Raw genomic sequence first — 24350 nt, 5'->3', positions numbered from 1 at the left:
AGTAGGTTAAAGCTTCTATGCCAATCAGTATTGGGGCCTGTGAGTGCTCTGTGCTCTCTGCATTTCCAGATTAAGAGAGAGAGACAGAGAGAGAGAGTCTGAAGAGAAGAGAGGAAAGGAGGAGAGAGAGAGAAGAGGTAACAAGGGAAAGTGGTAACAGGAGAGAGAAAGGCAACTGGGCAACACCTAGATCAAACTTAAATAAATATTGGAAACTACTTACAAAAGGAAGAAATTGCTATCACTATCTCATAAACTATATTCCTAAGACCAAAGCAGACAGACATATAACTAACATGTGGTAAGGGAAGGTAGGATTCTCAATCTCCTGTTATCTGAAATAAAAACTGGGAAAGTCATTCACTTAGTTTTCCCCTTGAAGGCAAATTATTACTGAGATAAGGCATATGATTGACTTGTATATCATATCCTAACAACTGAAACCTTGTATGTGATCTCAAGGGTTTAATTTCTTTTTCCTTTTCTTAGCATATACTAAAACCACCGTTCTGGGCTACACAAGACAATTCTCTTTTCACCTCCCATTTGTGTAAGAAACCCATGTTGCTTGGTGGTCGCCTACTCCCTGGGAAGTTTTATCTATTGGCACTGTGAAATACTTTGGACTACCTTGGAAGGAAAGGTGTTTGTACAAAACACCAGAAAGTAATTATTTCTCTGCCAAGTCAGAGTGAAGTAATTTCAGGAGCGCCCTCAGCACACTTCCAGCTCCTCCTGTTTAGCAAGACCAAACATCTCTCTAGTTACCCACAGTTAAAAAAATTATTTCAATAGAAAGACATGGGAACAGGCAGCTGAATATTTTGTAGGTTAACTCAGCCATTTATTATTAATTGAATGCTTTCCCCTATTTAAAAAATGATCAAATCATTGTGCACTACTAGAGACAGCAACTGTCACATAAACCTTTGGCTTGAGGAATCCTATTTCTAATGCTACCAAACTTATTTCTAATAAGCAACTAATTTCTAATGCTACAAAACATAAGACTGAACAAGACCACTGACTTGCCATGCTTGCCACCACTTTCTTTTTAATTTTCTTTACAAAGCCTACTCTCCTTTGTCACAAAATCATATTTTTCCTCACTCCTAAGCACTACTTTAATTAAAAAAATTCTTTCCATACAGCAAAGTCACACATACAAAAAGGAAAAAAAAAAGAAAATCCAAAAAGAAAATCCAAGTCCTCTTTTTAATTCTCTAAAAATATGAAAAGAAATCCTTGTATACACAATCTATCCTGTAAATCAACCTGTCCAATAAATACGGGAAATCTAGCTCTTAGTAATGATCATAGAGTTTAGAGCTGGAAAATATCTCAGAATTTATCATGTTCAGCTCTTCATTTTTTTTTTAAACAGAAAGGAAATATGAGGTCCAAGGGATTGAAATGACTTACCCAAGACTGTATACCTGGCAAAAAGCAAATCCAATACTTCTAAAAGAAAATCCATTATTCTTTTCCACACGGAACATATTTCTCAAGGGACATTGTTCCATGTTCCTTCATAATGTATACACGTGTGTGTGTGTGTGTGTGTGTGTGTAGAAACACTCATCTTTAGTAAACTTCTAGTTCTGTCTATTAAAAAAAGTCATTGTCTCAGTCATTATAAGGAGCAGAAAAGCTAAGATATTTTTAAAATCCATCATATATGGATTAATGTAATCCAATTCAACAAATATTTTCAGTACTATATGCAAAGCATTATTCTAGGAATGGAGGAATAAATATGAATAATATCTAAAGGAAGTTAAAAATCAAATAACAAACATTTGCCAAATACATGCCAATGAGATATTCAAGTTAAACTTCTTTTAAATTCCTCAAAAGCAAAAATGGGGACCATCTGAAGCTCATGTTATTTAAAATGAAGTATTTGTTCAGACAGCCTACGAGGTTTTCTCTTATACAATAAGAAACTTAATACCTGTTGAATTAAAGAGAAAATAAAAAGTAAATTTAACACAAAATGAGATAAAGACACTAATAATCAAACTTTTCATTTGAAAGAATTCCATTAATATTGTCAAGAAATTCATTTGGGTATTGTTTTCAGGCAGGGAAAAAGAAAAAAAAAGGGGACAGGGGTCTTACCTGAAACAGAATAATTTAACAATTTTAGGTACTAATGTACCTAAATGTGCTAATGTACCCTGAATGATCTTTATCCAACAGAATTTCATGCATCAATGCATTACTGAATAAGTATCATCAAGTACAGATTTTAAGATGTAATATAAAAATGTTTTAGAGGTTAAATAAAAATATTCAAATTCAAATGTTCAGAACACAATGTAAAAGTACAATGCATTGATCATAACCAATACAAGAGGTAAAGCAATCGAAGGCCAATGTTAAATCCTAAATCACAATTAGGGTTTTTTTTTCCAGATTTGTGTTGATAACAACATTAAAAAATAAACCTGACCACCACCTCCACCCCCTTTGAGTTAATTCATGAAACAATGGCAATATTTCATAGTGGACACTATCTTTGCCCTACCAAAACAGGCAAATCATGGGGAAAAATTTTTACCAAATTCTCAATACACTTGAAGAACTCACTACAATGTTGCTACTCATTTTTTCTACCATTTGCTGAAAAGGTAGCTACTCAAAAGTTTCCAAGAGTTCCCTCCACCAATCAGTAATAAATCATGACTGAATATATAGCAATCAACATTATGCCTCCAAAATAATTGTGCCCTGTTCTCCTTAGCTGTTAATACACCCATCATTCCTAGTTCTTATTGATTCAAGTTTACCTCTAACCACCCAAGAACCAAAGAACATATGTGCACGTTTCTAGAGACCTATTTTACTCAAACAGCAGTTGCGTAACAACTGCACACAGCGCTAGTTACTGGTACTTTAAATTTCTGCTGTACAAGATCTTTCTCTTGCCACCCATTCAAGGTAAAGTAGTCAATTCTAACTGTTCTCACTGTTTACAAGAAAGCGCAGACACTGAGGCTAACTTTGCCCTCTGCTTCCTTTAGCTAGGCAGCTGAGTTGTTTTTTTTTTTTTTTCCTGCCACTGACTTTGCTTCCAGGCTATAAATATCTGAAAAAATGCTGTCCATTTGATGCTCTTGGATTCTGCATCCATATTTAGCTATTTGTGGCATGCTTCAGTTTAAGCTACTTTACCACCCACGAGTTCAGTCAGGTTGAAATCCAAATGATCAAGGCACAGATGGACCAGGATCACTGCTCACATCAACCGAATGAATAACAATCTATGGGGTTGAAGAAAGAGTAACACTAAGTTTTCTTCTCATCTGTCTCAAAAAAATGTTCATTTGTTTCTTAAATACATATCCATCTTTTAAAAATCTGTGAACATATGTACCAAAAAAAAAAAGGTAATCCAAACTTTGGCAGTACATAAAACCAAGACAAATTTACTATAAACAAACAACCAAACTTGTCAATAGTCATTAGAAAACGGAACACTATCTTTATATACCAAGAAGCTAAACCACAACCAAGATTCTGCTTTGTAATTTGTCATGATATTCTCTCTCTTGAAGAGTGGGCATGTCCATCTTTAATTTCTGATCAGTCTATAAACAATAGGTGCACGTTTCATTAATAAACTAATAGCAAACAAAAGAAGTGCATTCCAGAGGATGAGAGCCACACCAACAAGAGTCATTTGGTACATTTCCTTAATGCGTGCCCAGGGTGTGTTATCAAAAGGTCTGGATTTTGACTGAGCTTGCAACCTGGCTCTGCCACTTCTACCTGTGTGGTGTCAGGTACAGTCATTTCACCTCTATGACCCTTAGTTTCCCCATCTGTAAAAGACAGTTAAGCTTCACTTATAAGGTCCCTTCCAAAGTCGATAATACTATGACTGTAACCTACCTTTAAAACCCACAGGAATATTTTAAATTGAGACTCAAAAGAGCACTAGGTAAGACTCCCCTCTCTCCGCTTTCTTGACTTCCCCAAATTTATCTTAAGCCACCTTCTCCACAAAACCTTTCTTCATTATTCTAGCCATAAAGGATCCCTTCCCATTCTGAATTCTCCTATTACCTTCACTGTACTTGTCTTATGCATTTAGCTTATTCTATTTTGTATCATTAAATAAAACAAGCATTTATTAAATACTTACCATCACAGTAATCTGAATACAAGCCTTATCTCTCCTACTAGTCTGACAGTTAACAGCCTTGCCAGTAGGGCAAGGATGTTAATTTGACTTAATTATCTTTGTTTCTTCCCCTATGCCTAACCAAAGTATCTTTTACATTAGAGATGCTTTAAAAAGTTTGTCAAATGAATGGATTATTTTATGGCCTACTCTCAACTTTCCTCTTTTAAATTCAGTTCACTAATCTATCAATGAAATCCCTCCCTCAGACAGATAAGGCTTAAATACATTAAAGGAAGATTACAGCTGACCCCAAAATTAAGACTGGTTGTGTACAATGCTAAATTATAAGCAGAATAACAGAATAAACTAATTTTAGAGCTAGTAAGAACCTCAGAAATCATCTAATCCAGGGGTGGAGAACCTGTGGCCCCAAGGCCACATGTGGCCCTTTAGGGCCTCAAGTTCGGCCCTTTGACTGAATCCAAACTTCACAGAACAAATCCCCTGAATTTAAGGATTTGTTTTGTAAAACTTGGACTCAGTCAAAAGGCCACACCCAAGGACCTGGAAGGCCACTTGTGGCCTGGAGACTGCAGGTTCCTCATCCCTGAATCCAACCACCTGACTTTGATGAAGAAACTCAGGCCCAAATAAATGAAGAAACTTACCCAAGGTTACAGAGACAGAGAATGAATGACAGAGCCAAAGCCTGGATCCAAGTCTGTTCTGACTCCAAATCCAAACCGCTCTCCATCTATAACAAGACTTGCCCAAAGTCACAAGGTTTAATGTCAGAAACAAGACTAGATAGGGCTGAGGTGTCCTGATACCAAGGCTCTTCTGTTCTGGGAACTACATTCTCAATCCTTGGATTTCTTGAAGTCTTATTTGTAAAGATTAAAATATGATTATACTTATACAAAAATCTCTTTCACCTCAGTAAGAACTGGAGGTCCAAAAATAAAACCATCAAATCAATCATTTATTAAGAACTTACTATGAGCCAGGAACTTTGGATACAAAGACAACAACATAACAAAATTGGGAGCCCCCAGAGTGGGGAAGTACAGGAAAGACAGGAATTTTCGTTTCTACTCTATTAGTTAAATTAATTATTATTAACTATTAGTTAAATCAAAAGTTTCTGAAAGGCACATAAGCACTATTTGGAGAATATACACATAAGGTACACAACATACCTAGAAACAAATAAATACCATAAGATAGTGCTCAAGAAAAACTTGCCCTACTGAGTAGAGTAAGGTCTCACTCACTATCTGACAAAAAACTAAGGGGAAACCTGGAAAGCTATCTGGCAGAAAACAGATATAGATCAGCCTTTCACACAGTATGCCAAGATAAACTCCAAATGGATATATGACTTACACATAGAAAGGAAGAAATTACCTTTCTCATATGTAGATAGGATATGACCAAGCTAGGGATAAAAAAATATAGAAGCTATTATAGATTCAAATATAGCTTCTAGAATTCAGATTAAGCTACAAAAGTAAAGGATGATGCGTTTGGGAGTGAAAAAGAGTGTGACTAGAAACTACAAAACTAATTCCTTTGATTTATAATGTAAAAATAAATCACAATGGATTGAGAATTCTATGACATAAAGTGAATGAATCAAATAATATTTTTAAAATATTTTAATGCACAAACTCTAACCCTGGGGATGTTTTTTTTTACAAGACCTATATTTCATCTGTTCCTCTACCAATAACAGATGACACTTTCTCATCAATTTAAGAGTCTTAGAGGGTTACCTGGGACACTGGAAGTGATTAATCCAGGGTCTCAGGGCAAGTAAGAGTCAAAGGAGAGATTTGAATGCAGGTCTTACACACAGAGGCCAGTTCTTTATCCACTAAATCACAAAGCTGATTCTCTTGGAAGCCTTGGCTTCCTTGGAAATATGTTAAGAAAAATATGTAAATGTATTTCAGAAGTTACATACCAGAGAATAGTTAACACTAAGTCTCAAAAATCAATCAGAATTTTGATACTATATGTGCCCCTAAAGTAAATAACCTTGTTAAAACAACATACAGGGGTAGGGGAGATGAGGTACAGAGCTAAGAAACAAGTATAACACCACTAATCAACTAATTGTCACCCCTGTTCAGAGTCTCATCAATCCTAGCAAGAAATGAGTGCCTGGGTAGGATTAGCAACAGGATAGAAATTCAGGCAGCAGAATTTCTGATGTCATTTATTTCTATCTCAGGTGGGATCTTAAGTAACTCTTATTATGTGATCCAATTCTTCCAGTGAGAAAATATAATATTAAATACAAGATGCAAATCACTTTGGATGATACCAAGTGGTACATATACAGATGCTTAAGATTCATCTAAACATCTACAGAAGCATACAAAGTCGTGGAACCAAATGAATTATCCAGTAAAGAATATTCAAACGTCCAGTTACTCTTAAAAGAGTTGTGCTACACCCTGCAGGGAAGGATGATGGAAAAGACAACCTGTACTTGACTTCTATTTGACTATCACGAAAGGCTTAAATGCTCAGGACTACAGGATAACATAGTTTAATATCTTTAATCCCATAGGTATTTTAAATTGACACTTTATACTCGGACACCTTATTTATGCCTTTTGTGCTAAAGAGAATTAAGAGATTAGCATCTAGTCATTTTCAATATTCTGGAAGACTACATACAGTACAATTTAAAAGCAGCTCTTTCTGACTGCCAGTCTATAAATCCTTGGGCTATGGATTTTCAAAACCAGCATAGCTTTAATGATGCATTAGGTTCTTCTTTATAAAAACTCAACTTTTAATTAGAAAGGGTGACTAATAATTCAGGAGGAACGCTAAGAGGGCAAGTTTAATCTCTTCATCGAATCGCTATAGAAATGATTATCCAGCTACTATGCAATGGGAATCCTACACAACGGCTCAGTTTGAAATCTAATCCTCGCTGTCCGGCATACCCACACAGTTCTGGGCTAGAACGGTTGGTTGGCCTGGAAGAGTGAGGCTTGGAGGCGGGGTTAAAGGTAGCAGTTATCAGTCAGTTTCTATGAAAACAGAACTCAATCTGCTTAATTTCAGGTCCCTCTCCTTAACCCTCAACCTTTCCTAAATCTTCTCCCTCATACTGTGGTAGCCAACCAAATGCCTCAGCAAGGGAGTTATTTAGTGGACGGCATGGAAAAGAAATTTGCACCTAGGTCTCTGACTTCCAAGTTCAGCACTCCAGCCACTAGCTATGTTGCTGGGTCTGTGAGGAATGGAGTGGAAAGGGCTTTGATATCCTCCAAGCATTCTTGCAGGGGATGCTTTTTCCACCACGCCCCCTAACAAGGAGGTTGACAACCCCCTAAAGGTGTTAGCACACCCAAGCCTCTAAAGAGTTTGGAGCAACTTCTCCCCAAACGTACTTCCAGCATCTGACGGGGACAGACGAGGGGGATGGAGAGCTCGTTCACACAGATCCTGGTCCGCGGGTCATGCGGTCTCTAGAGGGGGCTGAACCCCGAACAGGAGTGCACCCAGTGGGGGGGGGGGAATAAAAGCACCCCTAGGGGTGCGGGGTGGGGGGGGAAATGGGAAGGGGAGGAGGAGGGGGAGAAAGTGCATTCAAGCGCCCTCGGCCGCGGCTCTTACCGTACACCCGGACCCAGCTCTGCTGCTGGCACACGGACTCCAGCAGGATCCGATCCAACATGCCCCCGGCCACGGCGCTGCTCAGGGGGACGCCCGCGTCCAGCTCGTCGGGGGGCAGGGGCGAGTCCGAGTCCAGCCCCGAGTACACGTCCGGCCAGGACAGCGCGTCGGCGGCCCCCGCGGATGACGGGGAGAGCTCCATGGCCGGAGAGGGGGCGGCCGCGCTCACCTGCTGGCGGCACGCGCCCCCCGCGGGGCGGCTGGCCGGGCGGGGCTCAGGTGCGCCGCGGGGCGGGGCGCGGGGTCGCGGGGCGCCGGCTCCGGCTCGGCCCCTCCACGGAGTGGGCTCCGCCGCCGCTGCCTCGCGGGGCTCGGGCTCCCACCTCCCCGCGGCCCCGGCTCCCCGGCGCTCCCTCGCCTTCGCTCGCTCGCCCGCTCGCTCCCCTGGCCGCCTCCTCCCAGCCCGGGCCGGCTCTCAGGCCGGGGCGCCTCCTCCGGGCTCCGCCGAGGATCCTCCGGGATCGGCAGCGGCGGGCGGCATCCCAGGGTGATAGACCCGAGCAATGGAGGGCCGAGCGCCCGGCCTCCTGGGCAGGCGGGGAGAGCCGGGAGAGGGAGGCAGGCGAGGGAGAGGCGGGGAGGGGCGGCCGCCCGGAGGCAGGAAGGCAGGAGCAATCGGAGGCGGAGTGGTTCACCTGAGCGCCCCGCCCATTGTCCAGCCTCCCTCTCTTTTCCCCCCTCCTTCCCCCTTCCCTTCCCGGAGCTCCTTCTGCATGCAGCCTGTGGTTCTGGTGGGAGCGAGGCGAAGCGAGGGTAGAGGGCTGGGCTGCTAAGGAAGAGACGTGTTGCACTTTCAGAAATGAAGGGAAGGAGCTGTCCTCCTCCCTTCCCATCTCCACCCCCCCTTTTAAAAAAAATCCAGAACTCCTTCCTCATTGAAGGGAGAGACTGTGGATAAAGCTGCTTTATTTTACACTCACCCCTGGGAAAAGATGCCTCTTACCCATGGAGAGGGAGACTTGGCAGCTGGTTTAGGGGTATGAGATATGGGCAGGGTCTACTATCTTGACCCTGTCTTTACAGAGGCAGGGCTTGTCATCGGGTTTGAATAGCATGATTCAGAAGTGTAGTGTGAATGGATGAACCGGCTGGAGCAAACCCATGAAAGGGACAAAAGCACATGATTAACTAAACATTTCTCTCCTCTTTGCCTTTGCAACTAGCACTTGGCTTTTTTTTTTCTCTTCCCTCCAATGATGTCATTTGCATTTTGGTACATTGTGCCTCCCATCTTCTAGATCTTGGCTTTAATTTTTATGCCCAGCCAGGAAGTGCTTCGTCATTTCTAGTTTAAAAGAATCCTAGTAAAATAGAAATTTCTGTTTCATCTAAGGAACTGATTTCGGAGGCTGTGTCTGGTTCCCCAGGAGAAGTTCTATAATCCATTCAATGATGAAAGGAAAAGTCAACATTGAATAGACTTTTTGCATTACTTTTCACTCACTTTGATTTGCATTTTTCTCTCCTATGTAAAGGAACTGGTCAATAAATAGTCAATTTGACTCTGGATTGTTAGTGTCCTGTTTGGATTTATCTCATTGAATGGGAGGAAGTATTTGAATTTCCTCCTCCAAAACTGATTTAGAATCCCAGAAACAAAACAAAACAAAAAGCTAAAAGCTAATTTAGGAACTAACTAACCATCTCATTTTGCAGATAAAGAGAAAGGCGTATTGATATCGTGGAAAAAGCAGTGAACCTGGAGCCAGAAGACTTGCATTTAACATCAGATTCTTCTATTTTACTAGCTGTGCAAACTTGGGCACCTCATTTAACTTCTCATCTGTAAGATGAGGATAATAATAGTGGCTCTATCTGCTTCAAGGGGTGTGGTTTTTAAAGTGTTTTATAAAACTATAAAGTGTTATATAAGTGTGAGGAAATTGAGATGTGGAAAGGTTAAGTGACTTTGCTCACAATCAGAAGCTAAGTAATGAAAGAGGCCTAAAACCTATGTTTCTTGCCTGATATATGTGTGTGTGTACATAAATATGTATGTGTGTATATATATATATATGTGTGTGTGCACACATACATATAGATGTTATTTTTTCAGTCATGTCCAACTCTTCATCATCCCATTTGGAGTTTTCTTAGCAAAGATACTTGGAATAATTTGCCACTTCCTTCTCCATCTCACTTTACAGGTGAGAAAACTGAGGCAAATGTGGTTAAGGGACTTGCCCAGAGTCACACAGTTAGTAAGTGTCTGAGGCCAGATTTAAACTCAAGTTTTTCTGACTCCAGGCCCAGCACTCAATCCACCTATAGGCATCTATTAAGTACTTATTATACTGAAGGTATAAAGAAAAAGTTGGAGCAGAGGATAGAGCACTGGGCTTGGAATCAGGAAGACTCATATTCCTGAGATCAAATATGGCCTCATAGACTTCCTAGCTGTGTGACCCTGGGTGAGTTACTTAATTCCATTTGTCTCAGTTTCCTCATCTGTAAAATGAGATGGAGAAGAAAATGGCAAACCATTTCATTATCTTTGCCAAGAAAACCAAAAAGGAGTCACAGAGTCAGACAGGATTGAAAAATGACTAAACAACAAAATAAAGAAAAAAGTTAATTAATCCCTGTCTGAAAGAAGACTGCATTATAATGGAGACAACATGCAAGTATTAAACATAAGCATAATATACACAAATATAAGGCCATTTGGGGAGGGGGCATACTAGCAACTGAAGAAATCAGGAAAGGCTTCTTGTACAAAGGGGCATTTGAGCTGAGTCTTGAAGAAAACTAAGGATTCCCAGAGGCAGAAGAGAAGTCAGTGTGTATTCAAGGCCAGGAGACAGAATTTGCAGGGTTGTATGTTCATGGCAACAAACAGGCCAGTATGGCTGTATACCAGAACACAAGGAGGAGAGTAAGTCGTAAGACTACTAAAGGCCTGGCTGGGAAGAGACTTTAATGTTAAATAGAAAAGTCTGCATTTGGTCTTAGAGGCAATAGGAGCCATTATAGTTTACTGAGCAAAGGGGCAATGCCGTCAGATCTGCTTTTTAAGAAAAACACTTTGTACCTGTGTGGAGGATAGATTAAATTGGAGAGAGGGTGGAGTCAGGCAGATCAAATAGAAGACTATTGCAATAGTCCAACTGAGAGATGATGAGGGCCTAGGGTGGTAACTGTGTGAGTGGAAAGAACGGGACATATGCAAGAGATGTCACGGAGATAAAAATGAGAATATCTGGCAACTGCTTCCCCAGCTGCTAGTGCAACCCCTCCCCAAACTACCTTGTATTTGTGTATATTATCTCCGCATTTTATACTTAACATGTTGTCTCCACTGGCGAATGTAGGGCATGGGTGAGTGAAAGTGAGGAGTCAAGCATAATACTGATGTTTCAAACCTGGATGATCTGAAGGACTCAACAGTAATGGAGAAGTTCAGAAAAGAGGTGGGTTGGGAAGAAGAAGATAATGAGTTCTGTTTTGAAAATGTTGAGTTTGAGGATGCCTATGGGACATCCATTTGGAAAGTACCCACAGGCTGTTCATGATGTGGAATGGAGCCCAGAAAAGAGACTAGAGGTAGATAGGCACATAGACCTGTGATCCATCTGCATAGAGATAGCAATTGAACCCAAGAGAGCTAATGAGGTCACCAAAAGATAGTATATAGAGAGAAGAAGGTCCCAGGCAGGCCTTGGGGATACACCCACAGTTAGTGGGTATGACATAAATGATGAAAAGGCAAAGGAGTCTAAGAAGGAGTTAACAGACAGGCAAGAGAAGAACTAAGAGAGAGTAGGGTCATTAAAACCCCCCAAAAGGAAAGATTATCTTGGAGAAAACAGTCAACAATATCAAATGCTATAGAGAGGACAAGGAGAGCGAGATTTCAGAAGAGTCTATTTTATTTAGTGATTAAGAGATGAATGATAACTTTAGTGAGAGTTGTTTCAGTTTAATAGTGATGGTAGAAACCATATTTCCGCAAATGAATAAAAGAGGAGAGGAAATGGAGGCACCTAGCGTAACTGGTTTTTTCAAGGAGTGTAACAAACAAAGAGAGGAGAAATACAGGATGATAGTGGGAATGATGGGATATAGTGAGAGTTTTTTAGAGATGGGAAAGACATAGGCATGTTTGTAGGCAGCAGAGAAGAAACCAATAGATGATGATTGAAAATTAGGGAGTGTGGGGATGATTGAGGGGGCAACCTGCTGGAGAAGATAGGAAGGATGGGATCAAGGGTGCACACCAAAGAGTTAATCTGGGCAAGAAGAAGTCATACATCTTCATCAGAGACCAGAGGAAAGGGGAAAATGCATGGGAATGATGTCAAGGGGTTGTGAAATGAAGGGAGAAGATGAGGAAGTCCTTGCCAAATAATCTTGTGGGTTTTGTTTGGTTTTTGTTTTGTTTTAGTAAAGTATGAGACAAGCACTTCAGATTAAAGGGTGAAAGAAAGGGGTGCTGCTGGAGGCTGGTGGAGAGATTTGGAACAGCCACTGCAAAGACTGAGATAGAGAATCAATGTGAGGTTACAGTTGAGATGAGGTAATAAAAATTTGTAGTGGATCTGGTCAGCACAGTTGGGCTTGGATTTGTAAAGAAGCAGAGGAGGCGAGAAGACCTGGATTTGAGTCCTACCTCTGTGTGACATATATTGGCTAGGTGACCCTGTGCAAGTCATTCATGCTTTCAGTGCCCCAAGTAACTTTGTAAAATTTTCTAATTGTATAACAGCCATTGATCTGCATTGGTAAAAGGCTTTTCCTCACAGGTAGTTCCCCACCCCAACCAAATCTAAATTCCTAGCCCCGCCCCCCCCACCTAACAAACAAGAACATTCAACTTTTTCACAGTATGTCAAATATTCCTTGTCATAGGAACCTTTGGCAAATATACATCTCCCTGTTTTGTATCTTACCTGATATTACCTAGTACTATTTTCACTTCCTAGTCACATCAAAAATAAAAGTAACATTAGGGACTATTATGTTAGACTCTAAACATCAGTATTCCACTGTACTTGATGGTGAAAAGAGTTTCTTATAAAAATCTTTGCAAATCTTGTCTATTTTCCAATTGCTTGTTTTCCTTCTTCAAGTTTTAACTTACAGTGCCTTCGGGATGACTTTGCGATGTTGGTACCCAGTCAAGCTTTCTTTTTCTCTCTACTAATTCTCACTATTTTTGAGACCATACTGTTCATAATCTCCCATGATCTTTTTCCGTGAGATTTTACCAATGAGTTTCCATTTTAAAATAGTGTTGCCATTATCTCTCTCACTGGCAGTCAGTTAAATCTTTACTATCCAAGGCAGTTTTTAAGCTACTTTGGGTTTCTTGTAATGGCAATTGAATTTCACTGATTAAATTTCTCCATGAAATTATTATTACCTATGTCAATGACTTTTCCTTTATCCATTTCCCACTTTTGGAATCAATAACTTTCAAAGAGGTCAAGTAAAAGTTGTTTTAATTACACGTGTCTTTTTCTCATTTTCAGTCTTTCTTCTACCTTTGTATTAATTTGAATCTTTGCTCTAAGTTGGTCTGACATACTCAGTTCATTTAAGAATGACTCTTATGTCAGTAACAAATCATTTCCTATATTTTAAAGTATAATTTCTTGTATGAGTATATTATGTGTGAGAGAGAGGACACACACACACAGAAAGAGAGAGACAGAGAAAGAGAGAGGTTATCTGGTGTTTGCCGTTTCTAATACCTTCTCATTCTTTTCTAAAAAGTATTGATGATGTATAGGTATAAGGCTTCTTTGTAGTCTTTGAGTCTCTGGCCTCTTTTATTCCTTAATTCAATTGAATTCAAGAAATGTTTTTAAGCATATACTAATCATATTTCCTGACACTTTTTTTTAATCATCCTCACCTATTTCTTCTTTTGCATTTAAGACACCACATATCAAAGTATATGAAGTTTTCTGAGATCCCTTCCAATTCCAAGATTCTGAGATTCTGTGTATGCTCTTGGACCTTAGTGAAAGAATAAAACCATTGGCTGATAAATGGTTAGTTTATATTATATGTTTAACCAATATACCTTTGTGCATAAACCACAACAGGATTTACGTGTCATGTCCCTGCCTTCTTACACTCCTGCTTCCCAACCACAACTGCTGCTAGAAAGCTCTCCTTGAGAAGAGCTGCAGACTTGTTAATGGAATCTGTAGTGACAGGAGTCACAGCCAGGATTCATACTTGGGGGAATTAAAAATTATGCAATTCCAAAGACAGATTAAAAAAAGGTTTCCTAGTAGTGGTCTGTAAATGACCCAAAGTTATCAAACCAGTGATACCTCCACAGAGCTAGCAAAGTCATATTCCAAAAACACCAATGTAACTCTAGGTTCCCCACTATCCTGACTCACACCTTTTTAATTCCTCTCTGTTGTGTGTAGGATAATACAAACTCTTTAACCTGCCTTACACAATCTAGGTCCCATATACCTTTCTAGTATTATTTCATACTATTCTCCTTTCTGTACTCTCTGTACCAGTCAAATTGGACTGCTAGCTGTTTCTCATATATCATTCCATCTTCTACCTCTCTGCCTTTGCAAAAGTGGTCCCTGGTTTCTGAAATATACTCCTTCAATGCTCCCTCATCAAATCTCCAGCTTCCAACAAAACATAGATGAGATAATATGAACAGACATATCCAGAACTTCCATTTATTCCTAGCAACACTCTATTCCTTACTTTTGTGTGTGAGTATATGTATATATGTGTACATATACATACACACATATGTATACACATATATGCATATACACATATACATTGTACTTATTTGTGTACATGTTGTATGTCTGCCTCCCCATCCCAATAGAATATAAGCGTCTTGAAGATCATCTGTAATCAATGCCTCTGCTTCCTTTCCTCTCGCTCTCTAAACTCTTTACCTCTTGGCTTCTGACTTCATCATTCAACTGAAAATATTCGGTCCAAAGTTAAAAAATGATCTTTTAACTGCCATATCAAATGGTCTTTTCTCCATCCTCATATTTCTTTCAGTAGCCTTTTGCTAAGTCCATCACTTTCTCCTTGATACTCTCTTCTCTTTAGATTTCCATGATGCTACTCTCTCCGGGTTCTCTTTCTACCTGTCTGACAACTCCTCGATCTCTTTTGCTGGATCTGCAGCCAGGTCACACCCCCAAGGGTCTATCTTGGGCTAGTCTCTAGTCTTCCCCTTCTATACTATTTCACTTGCTGATCTCAGCAGTTTCCAAGCATTCAATTATCCTCTCTATGCTGATGATTTTCAAATATATTTATCGAGATCTAACACCTGTCCTAACCTCCAGACTCGCATCTCTTATTTTTCTTTTTAAAAATTAATTAATCAAATTATTTTTAGTTTTCAACTTTCACTTTCACAAAATTTTGAGTTCCAAATTTTCTTTCCATCTCACCCCTCCCCCACCCTAAGACAGTGTGCATTCTGCTTACCCTTTCTCCCAATGTGCCCTCCATTCTATCACCCCTCCCCCTTCTCTTATCCCTTTCCTTTCTATTTTCCTGTAGGACAAGATAGATTTCTCTACACCATTGCCTGTATATCTTATTTCCCAGTTGCATGTAAAAACAATTTTTAGCATTCATTTAAAAAAACTTTGAGTTCCACATTTTCTTCCTTCCTCCCTCCCCATGCACCCTCATTGAGAAGGCAAGCAATTCAATATAGGTTATACATGTGTAGTCATGCAAAACACTTCCATAAAAGTCATATTGTGAAAGGCTAACTATATTTCCCTCCATCCCATCCTGACCCCCATTTATTCTATTCTCTTCTTTGACCCTGTCCCTCCTCAAAAGTGTTTGCTTCTGATTACCCCTTCCTCTATTTGCCTTCCCTTCTATCACCCCCTCTCTCTTATCCCCTTCCCCACTACTTTCCTATAGGGTAAGATAGATTTCCCTACCCAATTGAGTGTGTATGTTACCTCCTTAAGCCAAATCCAATGAGAGTAAGGTTTAATCATTCCCTCTCACTTCCCCCCTCTTCCCCTCCATTGTAAAAAGCTTTTTCTTGCCCCTTTTATTTGAGATAATTTGCCCCATTCTGCCTCTCCCTTTCTCTTTCTCCCAGTACATTCCTCCCTCACCCCTTAATTTTATTTTTAGATATTATCCCTTCATATTCAATTCACCCTGTGCCCTCTGTCTATATGTGTATATATATATATGTATATATATATATGTGTGTGTGTATGTGTGTGCATGTGTATGTGTGTATGTATGTGTATATATATACATACATACATACATACATATATGTATGTACGTATTCCCTCTAACTACCCTAACACTGAGAAAGGTCTCATGAGTTACAAATATCATCTTTCCATGTAGGAATGTAAACAGTTCAACTGTAGTAAGTCCCTTATGATTTCTCTTTGCTGTTTACCTTTTCATGCTTCTCTTGATTCCTATATTTGAAGGTCAAATTTTCTATTTAGCTCTGGTCTTTTCATCAAGAATTCTTGAAAGTCCTCTATTTCATTGAATATCCATTTTCCCCCTGAAGGATTACATTCAGTTTTTCTGGTTAAGTGATTCTTGCTTTTAATCCTAGCTCATTTGGCCTCCAGAATATCATATTGCAAGCTCTCCAATCCCTTAATGTAGAAGCTGCTAAATCTTGTGTTATCCTGATTGTGTTTCTACAATACTTGAATTGTTTCTTTCTGGCTGCTTGCAATATTTTCTACTTGACCTAGGAACTCTGGAATTTGACTACAGTATTCCTAAGAGTTTTCCTTTTGGGATCTCTTTAAGGAGGTGATTGATGGATTCTTTCAAGATCTTTTTTCCCCTCTGGTTCTAGAATATCAGGGCAGTTTTCCTTGATAATTTCTTGAAAGATGATGTCTAGGCTCTTTTTCTGATCATGGCTTTCAGGTAGTCCAATAATTTTTAAATTATCTGTCCTGGATCTGTTGTCCAGTTCAGTTGTTTTTCCAAAGAGATATTTCACATTGTCTTCTATTTTTTTCCATTCTTTTGGTTTTGTTTTATAATTTTTTGGTTTCTCATAAAGTCATTAGCTTCTATTTGCTCCATTCTAATATCAAAGGAATTATTCTCTTCAGTGAACTTTTGGACCTCCTTTTAAATTTGGCCAGTTCTACTTTTTAAGGCAGTCTTCTCTTCACTGGCTTTTTGGACCTCTTTTGCCATTTGGGTTAGTCTATATTTTTAAGGTGTTATTTTCTTCAGCATTTTCGTGTGCTTCCTTTAGCAAGCTGTTGACTAGTTTTTCATGATTTTCTTGAATCACTCTTATTTCTTTTCCCAGTTTTCCCCTCTATTTCTCTTACTTGATTTTCAAAATCCTTTTTGAACTGTTCCATGGCCTGCAACCAATTCATATTTTTCTTGGAGGTTTTGGATATAGGAGCTTTGACTTTGTTGTCTCTTTTGGTTGTATGTTTTGACCTTCCTTGTCACTACAGTAAGATACTATAATCTGATTTTTTTCTGCTTTTTGCTCATTTTCCCAGCCAATTACTTGACTTTTTAGCTCTTTGTTAAGGTAGGTCTCTGCTTCCAGTGGGGAAGGTATACTGTCCCTAGCTTCAGGGGTTTTGTGCAGCTGTTTTCAGAGATATTTCTAGGGACCTGTAAATTTTCAGTTCTTCCAAAGTTGTATGATGAAAGGAGAAGTGCTTGCTCCTCTCCTGCTCTGGGTTCTGGTCTGTGAATGACCACAAACACTCTTTTCTGCCTTGGAACTGTGAGGAGGATTCCCTCTCCACAGCCACCACAAGCTCTCCCACACCAGTGCTCCTCCTCACCCCAGGACCACCACCCAGGACTGTAACCCAGATCCAGGCACAGGCAAAGCAAGAGAAGCCTGCCTCAGCACCAGCAAAGAGATCCTTGCAATCCACCTCTGATCAGCTGCTGGATCCTCCCACCATCTGTGGGCTGAGAGCTCCAGAAGAAGCCACTGCTGCTGCCACCCTGGGGCTGGGGCTAGGCTGGATCTTGCTCCTCTCTCACACATGTCCAACACACCTTTCCTATTGACCTTCTAAGTTGGAAAACTGCCACAGCAGCCAGTAATTCAATCCCCTGAGGCTTGCTCTGCTCTGTCTGTGCTGGCGCAGTCCACACTGGACGGCGTTCTTCTCTCAGACTGGTGCAACAACTCTTTCCTGTTGACCTTCCAGGTTGTCTTGGGTTGGAAATTTGTTTCACTCTGTCATTTTGTGGCTTCTGCTACCCTAGAATTTGTTTAGAGTCATTGTTATAGGTATTTGGAGGGGTTTGGGGGAGAGCTCAAGCAAGTCCCTGCTTTTACTCTGCCATCTTGGCTCTACCCCTACAGACTCACATCTCTTAACTACCTTTTTAGATATCTCCACCTGGATGTCCCATAGATATCGTAAAGTCAGCATGTCCATAACAACTCATTCTTTCCCCCCAAACCTTCCCCTCTTCCTTACTTCCCTATTGCTATCAGGGTACCACCATTCTCCCAGTCACCCAGGCTTGCAACTTTGGTGTCATCTTCTACTCCTACTCTTTCTCATCCCCCCCAATATGTATCTCTCAGTTATGGATATTTTTGCTGGCTGTACCCTATGCCTAGAATTCTCTCCCTCCTCACCTCTGTCTTCTATTTTCCTCCAAGTCCCAGTTAAAATCCCACCTTCTGGGGCAGCTAGGTGGCACAATGGATAGAACATTGGCCCTGGAGTCAGGAGGACCCCGAGTTCAAAGCCAGCCTCAGACACTTGACCCTTACTAGCTGTGTGACCCTGGACAAGTCACTTAATCCTAATTGCCTCACAAAAACAAGTTTAAAAAAAGGTTTAAAATCCCACCTGCTGTACAAAGACTTTCCCAATATCCTTTAATATCAGTGCTTTCATCTGTTGATTATTCCTAAGTAATCCTGTCAATATCATGTTTGTATGTAGTTGATTGAATGTCATCTCCTCCTTAAAATGAGGGACTACTTTTTTGCCTTTCTTTGTATCCTCAATGCTTAACAGAATTCCTGGTATATCATAGATGCTTAATAAATGCTTGTTGACTGATTGATAGTCTATGTGTCTCTAAAGTCAAAATTTATTTTGTCTTTCTCCAATAAAGAAAAAGGTACCATCATAAAAAAAAATTGAATATCTCTATGAACACCCATGTCTCATTGTAAAAAACAAATTAAAGAAATTCCTTGCTCTCTGTAAATCCCTACAAATCCCAGCTTTAGCCCTTGGAAATGACTCCTATGATCTTTAGGTTGGTTTTCCTTCAGAATAAGAATTCCCAAACTACCAAACTTCCTTTAGTAGAAGAGATTGGTCCCTAAAAACAAGAAAACAATCAGGTTGTTTTTAAGTTGAAAAGCATTTGAGGATGGACTAATTTCTTTTCCTTTATATCAGAGCTTTCAACAGGTGAATTATAATCGGCCTATAAACCTTGAAGCTTGACTTCATTAATTCCCAAAAGACAATAGCCACCCACTCCCTCTGAAGCAACTTTAAATGTTAACATATCACCCTCTTTCCCAGATAGGACTTCAGATTATATCTCATACAGAAACCTAGAAATGGACTAACCTTCGAGCTATCTTTTAACCTAGGCCACCAATGCATAAGAGGTCTATCTATCCCAAGAGAAAGCCCAATTTTTGCTAATCCCTAGCAGCATTTCTCACCTGGCTGCTCTACTTTGGGACTTCTCTGACTGACTCCATGAAGCCCCCATGTTGAGTACCTTCAGTCTCCTCCCCATCCCATACTTTCCAGCTTCTTTTTCTGTTTTGGCTTCCCCCATTGGATTGTAAGCCCTTTGAGGGCAGTGATTTTTTTCATATCTTTTCATATTTATATCCCAGTGTTTAGCATAGCTCCTAATAAATGCTTGTTGACTATTGACAAAAGATAATGGGGTAAGAAAAAGAAATCCAGCTATAGACATATGAAAAAGAAGTGCTCCAGATCAGTAATAACTAGAGAAATAAAAATTAAAGCAACTCTGAGGTTTCCATCTCACATTCACAAGATTGAAAAAGTTGACAAAAAAAGAAAAATGACAAATATTGGAAGGGCTAGGGGAAGAATAGATATACTGATGCACTGTTAGTAGATTTATAAACTGGTCCAGCCATTCTAGAAAGCAATTTGGAACTTTGCACACGGAAAGTCACTAAACCATGCCTATCTACCCTTTGACACAGTAATACCACTACTAGACCTATTCCCCAAAGAAATTTTAAAAAAAGAGGAAAAGGACCCATATGTCCAAACATAATAGCTCCTTTTGTGGTAGGAAAGAACAGGAAACTAGAGTAGTGCCCATCAATTGGGAAATGGATGAACAAAATATGGTATATAAATGTAGTGGAATGTTTTTGTAAGATGAAATAATCAATGAAACAGATTCAGAGAAATCTGGAAAGAATTGTATGAACTAATCCAGAGTAAAGTAAGAAGAACCAAGGGAACAATTTATACAATAACAACAATACTGCAAAGATAAATAACTTTGAAAGACGTAACTCTGATCAACACTGATTAACCACAATTTGAGAAGCCTGGGAGAGGAAAATGAAACATGACTAGAGTTGAACCAGCCTAATGTGAAGTTGATTTTTGAACTCCCTGTTAAACTTTATATCTATCCCTATTAAAGTTCATGTTATTGGAGTCAGGTCAGTGTTCTAACACATCAGGAACTTTTAAAAATCTTGACTGTTACCTGATGATAGCCATATTATTATCTATCATTCCCAGTTTTTGTGTCACCTATAAATTTAGTAATCATGCTTTCCATTCCTTTATCTAAGTCATTGATAAAAATGTTAAATAGCAGAAAGCCAAGCATATTCCTAGTGTGGTACTTTAATGGAGACCTGCTGCCTAGGTGACATGGAACCTACACTTTGGCTTCAGCTATTCAACCAGTTTCACCTAATTGCCCTTTTCTAAAGCCCAAATCTCTGTCTTTTCTCTAAGAATAACATGAAAGTCTTTTTTGCATGCTTCACAAAAACCTAGGCAAACTATATCTACAACATTTCCTTGATCCTGATCCACCCAGTTTAATAACACTGTCAAAAAAAAGTTATTCTGTTCTAACTTGTCTTTGATGAAGCCATGCTGTCTCTTTGTGATGACTTCTTTCACTAGTCATTCCTTTTAATAATGTACTTTAGAATTTAAATAGACATTGAAGTAAAGCTTATGGTTTTCAGAGTCCATTCTCTTCCCCCTTTTTTTTGAAAGCAGGAAGATTTGTCCTTCACCAGTCCTGTAATGCTTCCCTAATTCTCCTCTGCAAAGTAATATACTTCTAATCTAATTCTGCTTTGCCCATCAAAGGTTGCTCAGGTAAAGGCTAAATTAAAACAAAAAAGCATTGGCGAGGCACCTTCTAAGGTACTGGGCTTCCCCTGCAGATTTGTATGACCTCTGTATACTTTTAGAGGATTTTCCAAGGGGGTAAATGAAGAAGGCTATTAGTAATAGAGATGTATGATGAATTGGTATTAATATGCAGCAAACTCCAGGAACCACAGCAAATTGACCATGGCCATAGGGCCTCTCCATGTCAAGAGATACTTTACCCTCCAAAATTCCAATCTTAGTAAATAATTCCAATTCTTTCAAACTAGTAGTTTCCAATTTTTTCAAAGAAGTAAAAATCACAGAATTATATGACCACAATTAGATCAAATCAAATCCTACTTTTGATGTAAGCGATACTATGTTACCTTGTGAAAGTGACTTAACCTCCCTGGGCCTCAATTTTTTATGTATAAAAGGAGAGAGTTTTGCTAGATGGCCTCTGAGGTCCTTTCAAGCTTTAGATCTATGAGCTGTAATGTATATAAAATGCTTTGGAAACCTTAAAGCTTTATATACATAGCCCCTGGTTTGCCAGACTGGGAGCAATGCCAAGGAGACTCAAGATGCTGTGAGTATCTATGGCAACTGAATAGACTTTCCTGGACTTCACAGGACCTATGAAGTTGACCTTGAAGTTGGGAATTCTGGGAAGAAGAGAGAATAGGAGAGCCCATTTTAGCTGAGATACATAGGAGTAGTATTGGGGAGCAGGTTGAAGTCAGAGTAATGCACTTTACCCTTCCTTCTTGCCCTAACCCAAGCATATGGTGCAGATTGCTACTGCATATGATGGTAGAGTCACGTGATTGGAGTCAATGGAGAATTAGGGAAGCATTACAGGGTTGGTGAAGGACAAATCTGCCTGCTTTCATTGGATGAATTAGACAGACTGCCAAGAGTTGAATTCATAGGACTGTGAGAAAAGAAAAGCCACTAAATCATACTGATGCAGACTGGTGGCTTACATATATACCATGTCTGATCTGAAGGCTAGATGCCTAGGATGACTGGAAAGGCAGATTGAGAAAGGAGAGACAGACACAGAGAGAAACGGAGAGAAAGAGACAGAGAGACAAAGAGACAGAGAGAGAGAAAGGGGGGAGGGAGGGAGAGGGGGAGAGAGGGAGAGAGAGAGAGAGAGAGAGAGAGAGAGAGAGAGAGAGAGAACATCTTTATAGAAGTTTTGTCATATAACTAGATATTCATCTGGGTGAGGGTTAGCAAGGGACCAAGTTATAGTATCTTATAAGTTAGAGGACACAGAGAATAAGGACAGGAAAAAGGTGACAAGGAATCAAGACCTTTTCAATGAAAAAGCCAGTTATGGTGGGACTTGAGTACTACTACTCTCAGTGCATATCCATAATTCTGTGGTCTGGGATCAATCTGGGGAGTAAAATCTTTCAGTGCTTTCTAGGAACTTTCAATTTCTCTCAGCAATTTATACTGAGAGAGTTTATTTGGGAAATCTTATACTCGCCTTTGGAATAACTCTTATGTAAAGAATCTAGATTACTTTGGGAACTACAAAAAGGAGAGGTCTTCCTTGCATTGAAAAAGGCACTTACCATGCCTTTTTTTTGCAAGGTGTCCCTGGTCATAAGCTTGGAGGTTTTGCGGAGATGACTATATCAGGGATGCTTCTCAGTGCAGCACAGAGCTTTCTCAAAGATTTCCAGGACAGGACAGCCTAAAAATCTGAGACAATTGCCTCCTTGCCTAATTGATATGATATAATTAATCTCCACTGACAAAAATGATTTGTTAGAGATTACAGTGGTGCTAGAGTTGTTAGAGCATCGCTAGGAGGAGACATTACCTAGTGACTGTTCCAACATATTCCAACATATAGAAATACGTCTTGCTGTGCATGTGCAGTGGACACTTTTGTCCTACAGTATAGGTTTAGAAGAACTACTAAATAAAAAAGACAGACCTAATCTTTGCCGCAAGGATCTGAACTATCAGAAAGATGTGTGGTGGTAGCCAAATAATGTCAAAGCGAGGTTATGTAGTTTCCTGGTTATCCCTTGTTGGTAGGAAATACAAGTAAAAACCAAATGACACAATCACTATGCCCCCACTACTGGTATCTGTTCAATCTACAAGTATTTAAGTTTTTTTGTGAATAGTATTTTTTTCCAATTGCATATATAGTTTTCAACATTCATTTTTTAAAATAAAATTTTGAGTTTACAAGTACTTAATTAGTGCCTACTATGTTCTAGGTATTATGCTTGGTGCTGGAGATATGAATACAAAGAATAAGTCCATTCCTACTCACAATGAACTTGTCTGCTTACAGTGCTTTATAGAGAGACAATAGGTGGCATATTGCATGGAATGCCGGAGTAAGGAAAACCTGACTTTAAATCCTGCCTCAGATACTAGCTGTGACCTAACATCTCTGTGGGAAACTCATTTCATCATCCATATGGGGATAATAATAGCATCTACCTGTCCCAGGGTCATTGTGAGCATCAAGTGAGATAATATTTAGAAAGCTCTTTGCAAACCTTAAGGTACTTGCCTGCTTCCACATGGCATTGGTTCTGAGTGGGAATGTCAACCAATTAACAAGCATTTATCAAGCACCTGTTATATGCCAGGCACTGATGTAGGCACTAGAGAAACAACTTAGTTTTGGGAAAAAGATAAGAAGCTATATTTTGGACATGTTAAATCTGAGAAGTCTGTGGGACCTCCAATTTGAGATTTACAATGGGTAGTTAGTATTACAGGACTGGAGCTTAAGAGGCTATTGATCTGGGAGTCATCTACATAGAGATGATAATTAACTCCATTAGAGGTGATAAGGTCACCCAATAATGATGAGAAGGGACAAAAGTGTTTTTCTTTGTATCCCTAGTACACTGACATGCACATAGTAGATACTTAATAAGTGCTTATTGAACTAGATGTAAGGTTAATGGGCAACAAAATCTTCCCCACCCATCAATAGGCCTCACATGGAGCCCATTAAGGGAAGCTTGCTTGCTTGTAGGAAGGCTTACACACCTTTTGCTAATTTCTAATTAGGCACTGAGTCAGGAGGGTTCTGATACCTTCTGGCTCTGTGTCTATTAGTTGAAAGAGTATATATTCTGTGAGCTTTTGCTTTGGGGGGGCTCACTTACAGGAAGGACCCTGTGATTCACTGGTTG

General features: G+C 39.6%; 1 protein-coding gene across 4 annotated transcripts in view; it reads right to left on the bottom strand.

Moving 5' to 3' along the window:
• Positions 1-8015, bottom strand: part of RASAL2 (RAS protein activator like 2) — a 353760-nt gene extending 345745 nt beyond the window's left edge. For 3 of the 4 annotated variants that reach the window (XM_036757498.1, XM_036757499.1, XM_036757500.1), the window contains exon 1: positions 7772-8014. In XM_036757498.1, coding sequence (XP_036613393.1) covers positions 7772-7973 — 202 coding nt within the window. In that variant the 5' untranslated portion in view covers positions 7974-8014. Of the gene's footprint in view, positions 1-7771 lie in introns of all 4 variants that reach the window. The other variant, XM_036757497.1, reaches the window with a different exon arrangement.
• Positions 8016-24350: the final 16335 nt, after the last annotated feature.

The sequence above is a fragment of the Trichosurus vulpecula genome, chromosome 4, assembly GCF_011100635.1.
Source record: "Trichosurus vulpecula isolate mTriVul1 chromosome 4, mTriVul1.pri, whole genome shotgun sequence".
In the NCBI taxonomy this organism is placed as follows: Eukaryota; Metazoa; Chordata; class Mammalia; order Diprotodontia; family Phalangeridae; genus Trichosurus; species Trichosurus vulpecula.
The sequence above is the reverse complement of the archived record's forward strand: the minus strand, read 5'-3'. Positions and strand labels throughout refer to the sequence as shown.